Source organism: Sceloporus occidentalis, unplaced genomic scaffold (genome assembly GCF_023333645.1).
Source record: "Sceloporus occidentalis isolate IW3139 unplaced genomic scaffold, rSceOcc1.0.p SCAF_259, whole genome shotgun sequence".
Lineage (NCBI taxonomy): Eukaryota > Metazoa > Chordata > Lepidosauria > Squamata > Phrynosomatidae > Sceloporus > Sceloporus occidentalis.
The window spans coordinates 79,164-95,080 of NW_028317239.1; the positions used below are offsets into that span (position 1 = coordinate 79,164).

A 15,917-nucleotide genomic window follows, 5' to 3' on the forward strand; every position below is an offset into this window, starting at 1 on the left:
ATGCCGGAACACCATGATTCCAGCCTGCCCCCCGAGAACAGGATCCGGGCTCTTGTTGCATTGGGAACGACTGTGGAGGTTAAAGACGACATCCCCCTGAAGCGCTATTACAGATCTGGCGTGGAGATAATCCGGATGGCCAACGTCTACGCGAGCGAGGGGAATGCAGAACACGCGTTTATTTTATACAACAAGTATATAACGTAAGCATTTCTCTTAACAACCAACTATAACCGCTTTATTTGTGTACTGCTGTGTATAAGTCTCTTTTTCAATTTGTTAATGTTGCCTCTCTAACAGACTGATTGGGGAATTATAGGGTTAACATTGTTGATATTTGGGAGCTATATTTGTTAGATCCTGGGAAATCCCTTCAGACAATGGGGACGTATTTACATATCTACCTAGTTTTTACTTTACATTTTACTATAAATGCAGGGCAGGCTATCTATAGGACCAAATTGGAGCTCTATACTTCCTGTTATTTTTGTAAAACTTTATTTATACAAACACCTGACAATTCCTGTTGTAAGCCCTACATATACCAACAACAAGTGATTATTGAATATTTGTTGGCAAGCTTTATGTGCGTTTTGGTCAAAATCTATGCTGCTCCCCCCCCCCCCCCCCGTATTATAGAGAGCTGGAGGTCTTGCTAACCACAAAACCATAGAGTTTGACTGTCTGTCACAATAAGATGTATTGGAACCATATCAGTCAGACCTCTCCACAGGACAGGACAGAGGAACAGAAAGGAGTTATCTGTTAAGCTGTAGAAGGGCTGTAATCACAATTAAATAACAGGGTTGTTTAGGGCAATACCGGTAAATGTAGCCGTCAAGACAATTCTATCTAAACGGTAAGATCAGCTCTGCCAACACAGTGCTCCACCTACAAGATATACAACAAATGTTCTTCGCTCGGTAGTTATCAGGTCTGAAATGCGGTAGCAGACCGAGCTATACGCCTGTTCTATTATACCATCCACATTACAGGGTGTGCCATTCCTCTACCACATTTGCATTTTTCATTTACTGTTCCTTAGTGGTGCTCAACATCATTTAAAAAAAGAAATATATAAAAAAAAAAATAAATTGGTTGTGAAACCATTAAGCTTGTGCTCAGAATGCCCCTAGCGTAATAAATAGTTCCAGAGCAGGTAAAAAAAATTAAAACAATTATTAATAGTGCTGGTAAAGAGTCCGATTCACTCTAATTAACCCGTTGCCAAGTGGGACACATGCCACATAAACGGGAATGGCATACGGCTCACTGCTGATCATGTAGTTTGCTTCTTGCAATAAATTAATATAATATAATAAATAGTCAATGGGACTGGTGAGTGAATCATGAAGCCGGGCATAAGCTAAACTTCCGTTGGCTGTCATGGTTTGACTCTTAAAACAGCTGTCGCTCCCATTTTCATAGTTATTGTTCACTTTTTAGCTTTAATTGAAGCCCCTGTGTGAAGTTGTTTAAACTGCACTTTAAGCTACCTTGTAGTGGCTTGCAGCACAATGTATACCACAACCATACCATACGCCAAAACGGCAATTCCTGCATTATTTTTAAACCATATCTTTTTAAAAATTTATTTACAATTTGATTAGGTCAAATTGGGAGGCTAATGGCCTATGTGGCCCTGTGACAGTGCTTATAAAATCACGGGGGAATCCTTCTCTATACATTACTTTTGTTATGCTCCGCATTGGTTACAGTGTGATATAGCTATAACCCTATAAACCTCAGTGACTGTATATGTGTATAGGTATATCTATATGTACTGCCCATATGCCATGAGTAGTAGATTGTATGGGTTTAGGTGTTTGCTAGATACTACTTTTTATCCGGTAGGTTGCACTGGGTGCTCATATGGAGACCATTACCATGCAGATACCAAACTCTGCCTTCCTTTTATATATAACCGCTACGCATTACAAGACCGTTAAGCTCGTTGTGTTTCTCCGCAGACTATTTCTAGAACAGCTTCCAAAACATCGGGAATACAAAACCACAATCGTCCCAGAGAAAAAGGATACGCTTAAGGTGAGAAGGCTTGACTGGGTGGTGGCAAAGGTTGGTCATGGTGAGAGTGGACCTTGCTGATATCTGTATTCTTTATACAGAAACTCAAGGAGGTGGCCTTCCCCAAAGCAGAACAGCTCAAGGAAGAACTTCATAAGAAATACAGCAAAGAGTATGCTGAGTACACAGAGAAAAAGGTGTGCTGTGGTGTGAGGGGTTCAGGTAATTGGCATTGGACAGGTTAGTGACCATCTCATCATTTTTTTTACTGTTATATAGAGGATAGAGGAGGAGGAGTATTCCCGCCGCTTGGCTTTACAACAACAGCTGGAAACTGAGAAACAGCGGGTGGCTCGCATGAAAAAACAGCAAGAGGAGCAAGAACAGCTCAACGCCTTCGAGGAAATGATCCGTAGGAAGGAACTGGAAGCAGAGCGACTACGAGTCCTGCACCAGTTTGCACAGGACAACTCCAACAATCCAGAAGGGCCTCTTATTGCAGGGGTGAACGAGCCCCCAATCCCTACACCTCTGCCCACCACTGACGCTGTCTTGCCCAAACCACCTGCTGTAGACAGAACGCTGAAGCCATCTTCCATAGACCAGAATGAGGGATGTAAGTGAATTGGGTCAATAACAGAAGTTTGGTTACGGGAATAATGATACGGATTAAAGCAGAAAGTCATGTGATTTGGACCTCACTCTGGGGTGGGTGGGATAATAGGCCCCACGCTACCAATGGGGATGAGTGGTAACAGCCTGCCATCAGAAGTGGTATAGGGTGAGATAGTAAGGGGATATAATCATGCATGGGATGGGCATAAAGCTATCCTGAATCTAAGGCAAGACCAAGGACTCATTAAGGTTTGGCTTCTCATGAAAAATGGACAGACTAGATGGGCCGAATGGGTTTTATCCACCCTTAAATTCTATGTTTGCATTTTACTTTAAAAAAAATGTCAGAGTTTGGGAGCACGTTGTCTGATTTATGTAAACTTAAAGTGCGAGATTTTACGATATGTATGTCTATCATTTGTGCTGTACTGTGTGTTACCAGATGTGCCCACTAGGGGGCTGCGCCACGTGAGGATTCCTCGGGATGTGTGCTGGAAGTTCTTGCATCTGGCAGAAAGTAACACGCAGAGAGGAGTGGAGACCTGCGGGATCCTGTGCGGGAAACTGGTAGGAATAGAGCAGATCCTCCTGAGTTCTGTGTGATCTGCTTCTACGGCCAGAACTTTGTTACAGTGGAACATATAGATTGTCTCCCGGGTACTTGAAAGCATTCTTTCTGCAATCACTGACCTCGGTTAGCAATGCTGTCTGTCCGTACATACGCAGGTGCGCATATGCGCATATGCATGTTTTGCAGCATTGCGTATATAATGTATATGTATGCCTGGAAACTTTTTTTTTTACAAAATTCCTTAACCCCACCGAACGCCTTTTAGGATGTTTTTGAACGCAGATTGCGAGCCAGGCCTTCTCAACCAACATCAGTGCCTGACCCCACAACTGCTCTACTAGATGAATGGGCAAAGATTCCCACAGAAACACCCCACACATCTTGTGGAAAACCTTCCCAGAACAGTGGAAGCTGTTATAGCAGCCAACTCTATAATAATGCTTTATTTTTGCATTAGATCAGAGTGCCCGTCCATCTGCGCGAACCTCTTTTGCCTATATATATATATATATATATATATATATATATATATATATATATATAATGCATACTCCACAGTGACCCTTAAAGTATTTCTTTAAAGAAGGCAGATTCATTATATTCAATCTTTGCACACTTTGCTGTACAGACCTGTCATTTGAACCCTTGCCTTGCAGATGCAAAATCAGTTCACTATCACACATGTCATTGTGCCAAAACAGTCCGGAGGGCCTGATTACTGCAACACAGAGAACGAGGAGGAGCTCTTCCTGATACAGGATCAGCATGGGTTGATCACGCTAGGCTGGATACACGTATGTAATTACTCAGTGTTTTCTGAATTTATGTTTAACGTGTTGTGTATTGACACCCAGACACATAAGGTGAGGTTTTGATCTATATGACAGAGTCTCCGTAACATCTCTCTCCTCTCTGCAGACTCATCCCACTCAGACTGCCTTTCTGTCCAGCGTGGACCTGCATACCCACTGCTCCTACCAAATGATGCTCCCGGAGTCCATTGCTATTGTCTGTTCTCCCAAATTCAACGAGTGCGTACCGCGAGTTTCTCACTAACATTTTTGTCACCTGATTTACTCTTATTTTGGGCCACGGATTATTGGTTCATTTACCAAAGGGAGAGTTGGCGAGAGAGTTCTGGTTTTAAATCTCTTGCTTCATTCATTATGAAGGGTCAGCACTGACCGGTTTCTCCAACAAGAATGACTAAGTTGGCCCTCTGTAATGCATAATTACATGTACAAAGACTGAAGAAAACTCTGATTTACCTGTGAGAAGCAGAAGCTTTCTGGGGTGGTCTCTTAACAATGTATAGGGAAGCCATGGAGATTAAATCGCATCTCTCCTGCCTATCCTTCCTTTAGTGAACTGACACCTTGGTATTTGCGTTCTGCTATTGCATATATTCCTGGTAGCGATATTTAAATCTGCTGGTGTTTTGATTTTCATTGACGGCTTTTGTACACATTATAAGATAACCTTTATAGACTAAAAACCTTGACTGCCTTTAAGTGGGAATGCCTGTGTCGGGCAGATTTACATGACTTATATCCATGTTATAATATGGACTGATCTGACTTCTCCATGTGATTATACTGAGATCCAAAAGGCTTGTAACAAGAACAGCCATACCAACCCTGCTTGAATCCTATTGATTGTACAGAACCAACAACAATGCCCTAACCTCTGTTTTAGTGTAATTAACACATATTTTGATTATACTCTTGCAGAACGGGATTCTTCCAACTGACAGAGCATGGCATGGTAGATATTGGAGAATGTCGACAAAACGGGTTTCACCCCCATTGCAAGGACCCACCTCTATTTTGTGTAAGTGTCTGAAGCATGCCACTGAACATAGAGAATGCTCTACATGTGTACCAGCAGGAGTGTAACCCTACTTTCTGCGATCAACACAAGACCGTATTGTAAATTCAGTGTTCTGATCAATGTTCTATTGGCCTTGGCACACATTGTATCTGTGGCCATTGAGAGCTGCTGTTGGACACCCCTAATCTACATGTGTCCAATAACAGGCATATGTACAGGTGAAGATAGAAAACACCTGTTTTCCTTCCTTGTACTATCATGACGCAGGGCTGAAGGATTTTACATCCAGCATTCGGAAGAGGAAATATTACCGGCCCAACAAGTACTGCAAGTTTAGTCAATAATGTTAACATGCACATGCTAAATTATTATTATTATTTATTGTTTTATATAGCGCCATCAAATTCCGTAGCGCTGTACAATGGGTATATAAATAATACACAAATTATTATACATTATATCTATATATATGTATATAAATACCTGTTTGTCTATTTAAATTAACTTTACTAGTTTTCTTCTCTGTTTTAACTTTCATTTTTCCCTTTTCTCAATGCAGGCCAGCAGCCACATTTCCGTTTGTGAGCTTGACGTTGCAGTAATGGACCTGCGATAATTCACCCCCCCCCCCACGGCTACACCGACAGCACCCGTCGACCCCTCTCCTGACCCTGTGACTCTCCAGATTGCCATTAATATCACTGCAAAGAACTGTAAATAGGTAGTGACTTTGCAGGATCTCAACGATTTGTTCATCGAACAGTGTAGATAAATAGTGTTGTTTTATGCTGGAAGGAGGTGAGATTACACACTTCTCTGGAGCAAACATCAGGGTGCACGGGATTCTTGGCTCATGGCCATTAAATCCGAAGCACAGCACTGTTGGCAACCCATAGCGTAAGATTACCTCTCTGGTTGTCTGCACCAGGAGATCTGACCGCTGCATGATAACATTCATTTCTCCATGTGCTTTAAAAAATAAAGCAATGTTACTTCCACACACTACTCGCTGTAAAACAGCCATAGACCTTAAAGTAAAGATAAAAGAGCACTCAAAGAATATATTTATCTCAGAGGGAGATTTATAAATATTTATTACCTGGATAATGTAACCTTCTGTGTTATGTGTACCATATTATTGGAAACACGGGTTTATAGTATTATGCAGATATCTACCCTTTGCCAGCTTTCACAGATTAAACAACGTGGGCTGTGCCACCTAATTCTTTACATTCGTCAATAAAGCAGAAGAAATTGTCCCAGTTAAGATGAAAAAAAGAGCTGCTGACACATTTAAAATGTGTTTAAGGGGCAGCCATGTCCAAAGTTTGCTTTACTAATCCCTCTCTCCCTATAACCCAACTAGTGTTTTCCTAAGAAACATTGCTTGGTTGCTTAGCCAAGCGGCTGCCTCCTGTATCAGGCAAGCAGTAGTGTTGGCGATATCTTTAAGAAACGTTTATCCCTATAAAACAATTGAAAGCAATAATACAGATATAGGGTCCTGCCCCACCAAAAGACCTCTCGGGAACATATAATCAAACTCTCTATATGAGCTTACAGGCTAACGGAGATCATTTATAGGGTTCCTAAGACAACTGCCATCTGAGTCAAAGAATGATCCCAGCGGGGTCCCCTTCTGTGCCGTAGGGACACTAAACAGGCTAATATGCTGGTGAAAGGAAGCCTTCCTTTACGATTCATCACTTTTTAAAGAATATATATATATATATATATATATATATATATATATATATGTATATATTGACTAACGTAAAGTATTCCTTAGTCTGATTTAGCACCCCACCACCTCTCTTCCTTAAAGCGTTTTGTTTCAACTTTATTTTCAGTTCCATTTTGTTAATTTAGAACGTTAACTGAAATTTAAACGATCATTTCTTATCCCTTATTTAACGTACCTGTAAATTATATTGTAATTTGTAACCAAAAGTTATACTAAACTTCCGATGTATTTTTCTGTATGTCCAAGTGTAAAATAATTTGGTAGACAAATTTGTTCATAAGTTAATTTATTTGATCCTTTACTAATTAAAAAAAATCCAGATACGGTATAAATCTCATTGTTTGATAAAAAATATACAAATTCTGTAAAGTTTAAAGTAACATTAAACGTTTTAAATCGTTACTGAACGCTGCTTTGCCTTTGCGTTAGTTGTGTTGTAATGTAACGGAATGATGAAGTGTCTAATTGTGTGTACGTACGTGTGTGTGTGACGTGCAACTTTGTATGGCTCGCTTTGTGTGGCTTTTTATCTACTTGTTGCCTTAACTCTTACTTTCTGGGGAAAAAAATATATATCAGTTTTTTGTAATTTTCCCCTAACTTGTTGCCCTTCTTATTTTCAATAAATATTTACTTTTTTAGATACTATTTAGATGGAGGGTTGGAAAGAGAAGGAAGATATGAAATGTTTGGATTTAGTTTGAGGGGTAGTAGAAGTGTTATTAAACACTCATCTACAGACACCAGACAAGCCAGAAGGCTTGTTTTTCCCTCAGAAATCTCATCTGTGCTGCCACAACCACAAGGGATTCTGGGTAGGCGCATGCAAATAAGCTCAACAATTATCAGCTTTGCCTCTATATCCACTTTATACATGGATCCCTTGAAAGTAATTGCCCGCTGTACAAAACAGACTTTAGACAAAACTCGGGAAGAGGTACAATAGCCCGATCACGACTCATGGACAGCTTTTTTTTTTTTTTTTTGGAGCCTGAGGTGCGTGCTCCTGGGTGCTGCAACTGTGCCGTGGGCAGCAGAAGCCAGACTACGATACCGAGTTCCCTCATGGGGAACCCAGACAACCCCCCCCCCCGTGGGAGGGTCAGATCCTGAGTCTCACCCCGAAGGGTGAGACTCCTTGCTGGCCTTCTTTGAGGAGAGGAAGGGGCCAGAAGGCTCCCAATCCTCCTCCAGCAAAGTCCAGGCTTCACTGCCTCTAAAAAGAAAACCGTGTCCAAAAACAACGGTGACAAAATCGTGTGCCAAAACACAGTGCGGGCCTCGCCGTGAATTCAAAAGCCATGAATCAAATAAGGGGAAATTAATTGGCACTCGTGGAAAACGAAGTGATATATAAATTAAGAAAAATAATTTAGGGGCAGGCCATTGCTGGCCTGCCAGGTTGAAAAATAAATCATCTTAACCCCAGGACCTGATGGTACGAGGGGAAAAGGAAGTGCAGGAAAACCGCCAGTGAGATCATGCGCTCACCGTGTGCAGTGGCGTGCAAAACCGCACACGGTGACTCCAGCATTTCTGCCGGGGCAAATCAGCACCTCAGGCTCCATTGCTTTCCCAGCCCTAAGGCCAGAGGATCAGTGTATCCCCCCGGTCCAAAGGGGGACTACACTTGATCTTAGCCAAAAGGCCGAGAAGCAAATAAGGTTAACAAGTGGATACAGAGGCAAAGGTGATAATTGTTGAGCTTATTTGCATGTGCCTACCCAGAATCCCTTGTGGTTGTGGAAGCACCATGAGATTTCTGAGGGAAAAACAAGCCTTCTGGCTTATCTGGTGTCTGTAGATGAGTGTTTAATAATACTTCTACTACCCCTTAAATTTAAGTGGAAGGGTTTCCATCACCTTTTACCCACCATAACTTATGTAATGGTATTTCTTAGCTACCTCAAGCCTCAACTAATAAGCCAGTATCACAACCTCATGCTGACGAGTCTCACGAGGGATGGAACAGCTGTCCATGAGTTTTGTCTACAGGCTGTCTTGTACAGCGGGCAATTACGTTCAAGGGATCCATGTATAAAGTGGACATAAAGGCAAAGGTGATGATTGTTGACCTTATTTGCATGCGCCTACACAAAATCCCTTGTGGTTGTGGAAGCACCATGAGATTTCTGAGGGGAAAAACAAGCCTTCTGGCTTGTCTGCTGTTTAATAATACATCTACTACTCCTTAAATTTAAGTGGAAGGGTTTCCATCACCTTTTACCCACCATAACTTATGTAATGATTTAGTTTGAATAATACATTATAACTAAAATGTCTCTTTTGGGATTGTTTAGCAGCTGACCACCTCGAAATACCTCCCCAAAAGTACGTGCTTTTGGAAAGAAGACAACCCAGGGTATTTCACTAGAAGCATGTAATTTTTTTTTTTTTCCCACCAAACTTCCATGTTTTTGTTTTTTGGCTTGTTTGTACAGATTACATGCAACTGCAGATAAAGTCATCAAAAGGTATTCAGCTGCATCTCAAGATTACAGAAATACCTTGAATGCCTAGGTTTTTGTTATATTGTTTTTTTACATCTACAGGGCGCACTACACGACACGCTGACTTCATTGCACAATCGTACACAGAATAGGGCCAGGTAGCACACACAAAATAAAGGGTTAATTAATAAGACACTATACAAACACAGTTTAGTGTTGTTTTACAGTGGAAGGAGGTGAGATTACACACTTCTTTGGAGCAACCAACCATGTATGGGATTCTTGGCTCATGACCATTAAAACCAGGCTGGCATCAGCCATTTCTAACCAAAATTATGTAGGTGTAGGGTATTTTAAAATTTTTTATTATTTGTGTATTTTGGTGTGTGTACATTGTATAGACTTTATTTGCAGGTTTTGTTTGCAGACTGTGCCATAATGTGTGTTCCCTTGCATGACAGCAGGGATCAGAAAATTTTTGTTTTTTACATTTATTTATTTACTGAGGCTGCTGAATGGTCTTCGTTGTGCAGGTTAACACCATGTTTGTTTTTATTTTCAGTGTTATTTTCACTTTGCCTCGGCAAATGAAGTTGTACTGTTACATTAAACTATATTCAATTAAAAAAGATAAAATGTTTCATTCGCTATTGAGAACACTTTATCTGTAGGTTTAATTCATGTCGTCTGACTACCATTTTATTTTGTTGTTTTATGTACTGTATTCTGGCAGTGTCTGTAGTGTAGATAAGATTTACCGGAAGAGGCTATTGTTTGATAACCATGTAAATTCCAATCTGAGCTGCGACTTTGCATAGTTTTTGGCCTTTGTTCACAAACATTGTCCAATTAATGATATTTCCACTTTTACACTGACCTCAGGCTTTCTCAATTTTATTATGCCCATTGTGCAAATTATGACAGTCACGTACAGAAAGCAATTCTGGTGTTAAATAGTTAAACGGGAGCAATAGGCAGACATTGCTTTGGATGCTACATTAATTCCATTACTTTCACAATTTGTACTATAATCACTTTTAATTTATAATACTCTGAGACTACTTTTTGTAAAATGTTCAGGTGGTCAAAGTCTGGAAGCTTGAGGGCCACTGGGCTTCCTGCACTCACTCACAAGAGTCAACTTCTTAACCTTAACCTAGCCCTTTGTAGCTAAACTGCGTTCCTATAGTGGAATATACTATATCCGTATAGGCTTTGCTATATCCATACTATATACTTTTTCAACCCTCCATTAAAATGGACATTGACCGTTTTGTGAATAAATGGAACCGTTGGATAAATAGCTGTCAATAATTCACAAGGTTATGTTAATATTTCTCTTCCATTCCTGTAGCTGTCTCTAGGAAATAAAAGTGTCTCTCTTGGGTCATTTAGGAGGCATACTTAATCCAACGCAGACAGGGACGGTTTACCTAGCGATCTCATACAAACATAAGCGTTGCGTCATCACACCGGGCCTCTTGTCCAAAGTCCTCTCTGCAATTTTCTCTGAAAACCTTGAAGTAACCTTGCTTAGTCATCTTGTTTGGTATTTAAAACAAAGATTAAGTAGATTCGGTAATAAAATTCCCTCTCTTATTAAACCTAGCCCAACAGCTACAACTTAAATTTCCTGTAATGTAGAGAATTCCATGAGTTCTTCATCAGAAAGGTTCCTGGTCGCAGTGACCTTGTAGGGTTGTTCAGTCACATAGCTGAGAAATATATAAATAAGGCTCTGAGAACTTTTAATTATCAATGTAGTGATGTCCCCATCAAAAGGGATCTTACGTAGCTACTCGTGGTGAGTAGAATTGTCCCCAATCACCAGGGCAAGCCTCCTCCGACAGACTCCCCAGTAATCCCTGCTCCAAAACCCCTTTATCTCTGGTGGTTCTGTGTAATGGATATTGAGGTTGGTGCAGCCGCTGACCTTCACATGGTTGATTCCACCTACCTGTACTGGTGGAGAGGTTTGTGGTGGTCGGCCGCACAGACCTCTATCAAGCCTTGGAGTTCTCCACCTCCATGCCCTGATGACTGATGACGGGGCACCTAGAACACAGGAACCGACCGGCAGTATCTGTAAGTATTTGGCTCCATCGGCCACTGGGCCACCAGGCGTTTACCTAGTGCGCCAGATGTAATGGCTGTATGTGATATTACAGCACTAGGTTCTGGGAGATGTCGTCTAGTCCTGATGTTTTTGGGTATATTAACCCCTTTCGTGGCAATCACAATGGCTGATTTTATTTTCTGTTCCCTTTGTGACAATGGCCGTTTTAACATTTCTGGGGTGCTCGTGTTTAGCTGTAATTTTCTTTTTTTTCCCGTTGAACCCACACAAGTTATATGTTGTTTTTTTTCAGGACAAATGGGCTTTCTTTAGATGTGATTATTTTGATTGTTTCATATCATTTACTATAAAAACAAAAAGTATAAAATATGGTGAAAAATTGAGGAAAAGGGACTTTTTTTCGGACCTTTACTTGAAAAATATTTTACTCATCTTTAAAAGCTAATGAAAATATCTGCTAAATAGATTCTACTATTTGACCTGAGTTTAGAAATACCCAATGTTTTATGTTTATTTTTTTTAAAGCCATTTTTTCCAAATATGCTAATTCTTCCCCATGTGCTATTTCGGGTATCTTTCAAGCTGGCCAATGCAATTTACCCCATCAAACCATATATTTTTGAAGACTAGACACCCCAGGGTATTTCAACTGCTAGTACTTTTTCAATGCGAGAATTGTTTGAAGATAAAGACTTGCTTGTAAAAATATTTTTACATATATATTTTTTTGGCATTTTATTAATCATGTTGTCAAACCATTGACTTGCATGGTTGAATGCAGTACCTGAATTCAACCTGCAAGGGGAGCCAGAGTTCTCAGAAGGGTCTGGAGAGACCCTTTTATGAAACTTTTTTAAAGGACACGCCTGGGGTGGGTGTTATCTCGAGGCATTTCAGCAACATCATTGAAGTTTAGGAGGCGATCGTTGATCTTTTAAAATGGGCGTCTGCCACTATACATTGAATGGCGGATGTTGACACCCCGTGGACAAGCCAAACATGGCCCCTGATGCCAGAAAGAGAACGTAGATCGCTTTCTGCACCTGTTTAAAGCCATGATGGTCCTGGCACGTCAATTGCCCCAACCGCCAATCGTCATCAAGGAGTTAAATTGCTCTTGAGCCTAGTCATAATATACATAGCTTAGATAAAACAGCACAGCAGAAAATGAATTTATAAATTAAATTGTGTAAACACGCGGGCCTGTGTAGACTGGGTACCCTGGTGCGTAGGGGGCGACTCCTTACGTTTGCGGAGCTGCTTGAACACTATTGCATCCCCCAAGCCGAGAGGTTTCGATACCTGCAGCTCAGACATTTTGTAAACACTCTGCTATGTGACGCCGGGCTCTCGGAGCTGACCCCCTTTGAACAGAGGTTTCTTACCCGCCGCAGGCTACGGGGCTCTATCTCTCTTCACTATTCGTACCTCGTGGCTAAGACGTACGTCTCTCCTCCGGCCTATCGGACACGCTGGCTTACCGCCCTTCAATGTACTTTCGAGGATGATGACTGGTGCAGAGCAGCGACTAACACACATCGCCTTACTGTCAACACAGTTATAAGGGAGCGGTCTTACAAGGTTATTGCCCACTGGTATCTCTCGCTGGTGCGGCTCTCCAAGCTCTACCCCACTTCCGACGCCTACTGCTTTCGCCACTGTGGTGATGTAGGCACCTACCTCCACGCCTGGTGGTCCTGCCCGCTTGTCCTGCCAATCTGGTCTAAGTTCTTCCGGGATCTCTCGACGGCTTTGGGCACTCCGGTGACTGCTTCCCCCCAGACGGCTCTACTGAACATGGATGGGTCGACGATGCAGTTGTCTGTCCCTGGGCGTAAACTGGTACATCGGATTTGTGCCGCCATTAAACAGGCCCTGGCCAGGAGGTGGAAGGGAGCCCCCCCGACCGCCGATGAAATTCAGTCCAACATTTGGCATATCATCTCTATGGAACGGATTACGGCCAAACTTCATGATGAAATGCAGAAATTCTCCGATATTTGGGACCCCTGGATTGCTGCCTTCTCCCATGGGGGCACTGTCTTGCCGTTGGTGTCCCTCTGACTCACCGTTGGGTTGGAGGTCTCTTCTGTTGGGAACGTTTTTTTTGGGTTTTTTTTTTCTCTCTCTCTCTTTTCTTTTTCTCTTCTTCCCCGCTCTCTCTGGGTCCTCTGTCCCCCCTTCCCTCCCTGATTTGGTAGCTACCCTCTGCTGACTATGTTGTGTTTATGCCATTGCATCTGTTGTCTTTCGGCGCCTGTAGCGCCGCCTGACGGCTCCGCCGCACTGCCCGAGCGTTTTCGGTATGCCAGAAAAAACAGAAAATACTGTCAACTATTGTTTATTCAGGTTTCTATCTTTATTTTTCTGCCCTGTACACGTACCTGCCGTACCGCCCATGTTTATATGTACCATTTTTTAATGCTGTACCATAGGTGCCTTTAATCTTTTTGGAGTCCTTTGCATTTTCTTATTGGCCATGCGGGCTATTTCATGACTGGCTGTTTGTTTATGTCTCTCTTACGCCATTTGTTGTATTGCTGTCGACACCAATAAACATATTTAAAAAAAAATAAAAAAAAATTGTGTAAACACACAATAATTATGTAAAAGAAAGTATTCTTGCTTGGGGTGCCATTTGGTCTAAGACTGGTCCTGGGTGGCTGCGCATTGATGTGTTGGGTCTGATGCACAAATGGCTCTTACGGTAAGTGTTAAGAACCTGATGGTCAGACCATGGCAGAGATATACATATATATATATATATAAATAAAATATACCAATTGCTTAAAACTCTTCTGTATTTCTACTTTCAGAGCTTCCAGGCTATACATAAAAACAATCTTCTTGTGAAAATAGCCTTGGCAGCTAGCAGGTTTCTGGCGGATATCTGCCAGCCAAAACCCTCATAACCCAAATCAGTTTAAAAGATACCCGAGAAATTGAACATAGTCAAAATGATTACTACGATCATCTAGACTTGTGAAATCCTTTTACAGCCCCGTGTTAGTCAAACCTTTCTTTGTACTCCTGATATATTTGTTCTAAGCACATAGATGGCTAATCTAGTGTCCTTTTTGGATCCTTTTTTACTTATTCATTCTTTAGCACAGCTTTCTGCACATCCCCAGCTTTCTTGAATTCCTGTCCACTGGACATCAATTCCAGGTATCTAATACCCTTCTCGGTCTATTATCACTACCATTCCCCGTCTAACTTTTAAAGCATACCTGGGAACTGCTCTTTTTATTAAAAATGCGTCCTTTTTGGACTCTATTAAATTCATTGACATTTGACTGTTTCTATATCTGCCCCTGCTTCTCTCTGTCATCTTATTGCAGCCTCTCGCCAAAAGCCATTGGTTTCCATTGCTCTTAAGGAAAGTGGTTGAGTCATAATGAAGCTTTGTCTACGGAAAAATCATCCAAGTGCAAGAGACCCCCCCCCCATAAAATAACCACTCAAACTACTCCAATAACAAATGTAATTTATTAAGCCATTAAGCATTCCTTTCCCCATTTCATAAATACATGACTGTTGTAGCCTCGATTTTCCGGGCTAGGCTTAACCCCCCATTAACCCCAATAATGATACCACACAACATTGAATATGGTTATGAAAAGGCCACAGCCAATTTTATTTATTAGAGTCATTGTCTGAATCAATAAACATAGGTGCGTCAACAAGGACAATGACTCCAAACACCAACATATAAATATATACAATAAACACAATGAACACACCAAGCTTGCCAAGTAATCCAGGTACCGTAACCAAATACCACTTAAGGAAGGGACTTACCCGGATGCCCCCACCCTGACCTGAGGTTCCCAGCACTGACAGCCAAGAACCTCCCACCAGATGTTACCAGCAATTCACTTACCACCACATTAACCCCCTGGATACCTGGCAAGCTGCCGCCCCACAGACTGTGACAAAACAACACAAACCCAAAATACAAATATAAAGGGAGGGAGGGTGGGACACGCAACCAGGTAAGCTGACCACAAAAATGGTTCCTGAGCCTGGGAAAACAGCCACTTATATAATCTACCCCCAACTCCACCCCCAAATTTCCCGCCAAAAAGCCTACCCCTCCTCTGCACAACAGTCAGAGCCCACTATAGCCCATGTTGGCCCCCCCGTGGGCATCAAGAAGGTTAAGAACATTATATACATCACAGTATAGAAGTTTGTTATCCTTTGTAATCTCATCTTTTCAAATGAATTGCCAATATATTATTAAAGAAATTATATATTCATTCATCTGTAAATTTTATGCTGACTGATAAAAGTCTCTTCCCAATTAACTCCTTTGTCCCCTTCTTCAAAGCTGTCACATGTACACTGATTTATTCAGTAAACATTGTCTATTTATCAGTATTTTCTAAATGTTTCTGCCCTTGCCTGCCGTTTAAACCAATATTGACATAGCAAAAGAAGATTCAATAGGATCCAAAACATTTATAGTCCTAAAATGAGCCGCATCTAACCCATGCGTCTCCTCTCGCCGGACCCTGCCCCTGACTCCTAATCAGCTGCTAAACTCTATTTAAAGGAATCGGGAATCTTCCTTTATGCTAAAGGTTCGAGACATCCAAGGGT

The 15,917-nt window shown here is 41.5% G+C and overlaps 1 protein-coding gene across 2 annotated transcripts; it reads left to right on the plus strand.

Annotated features, from left to right (window-relative positions):
• On the plus strand, nucleotides 1–5,657 carry LOC149275882 (STAM-binding protein-like). 2 transcript variants are annotated; one of them, XM_089504173.1, is made up of 9 exons: nucleotides 1–203; nucleotides 1,971–2,046; nucleotides 2,127–2,222; nucleotides 2,305–2,645; nucleotides 3,096–3,207; nucleotides 3,868–4,005; nucleotides 4,130–4,242; nucleotides 4,942–5,041; nucleotides 5,601–5,657. In XM_089504173.1, exons 1-9 carry the CDS (start codon nucleotides 1–3, stop codon nucleotides 5,655–5,657), a joined length of 1,236 nt encoding a protein of 411 aa, XP_089360299.1. The 2 variants fall into 2 exon arrangements, with proteins under 2 accessions (XP_089360299.1, XP_089360298.1); XM_089504172.1 differs by having other exon boundaries at nucleotides 2,305–2,641; nucleotides 3,083–3,207.
• Nucleotides 5,658–15,917: the final 10,260 nt, after the last annotated feature.

Excerpts from the sequence above, each read along its gene's own strand:
- LOC149275882 (XM_089504172.1), top strand. The coding sequence starts at position 1 with ATGCCGGAACACCATGATTCCAGCCTGCCCCCCGAGAACAGGATCCGG. Across the intron at positions 204-1,970 it reads TTATACAACAAGTATATAAC|ACTATTTCTAGAACAGCTTC; the intron begins GTAAGCATTTCT and ends GTTTCTCCGCAG. Across the intron at positions 2,642-3,082 it reads CATAGACCAGAATGAGGGAT|ATGTGCCCACTAGGGGGCTG; the intron begins GTAAGTGAATTG and ends GTGTGTTACCAG.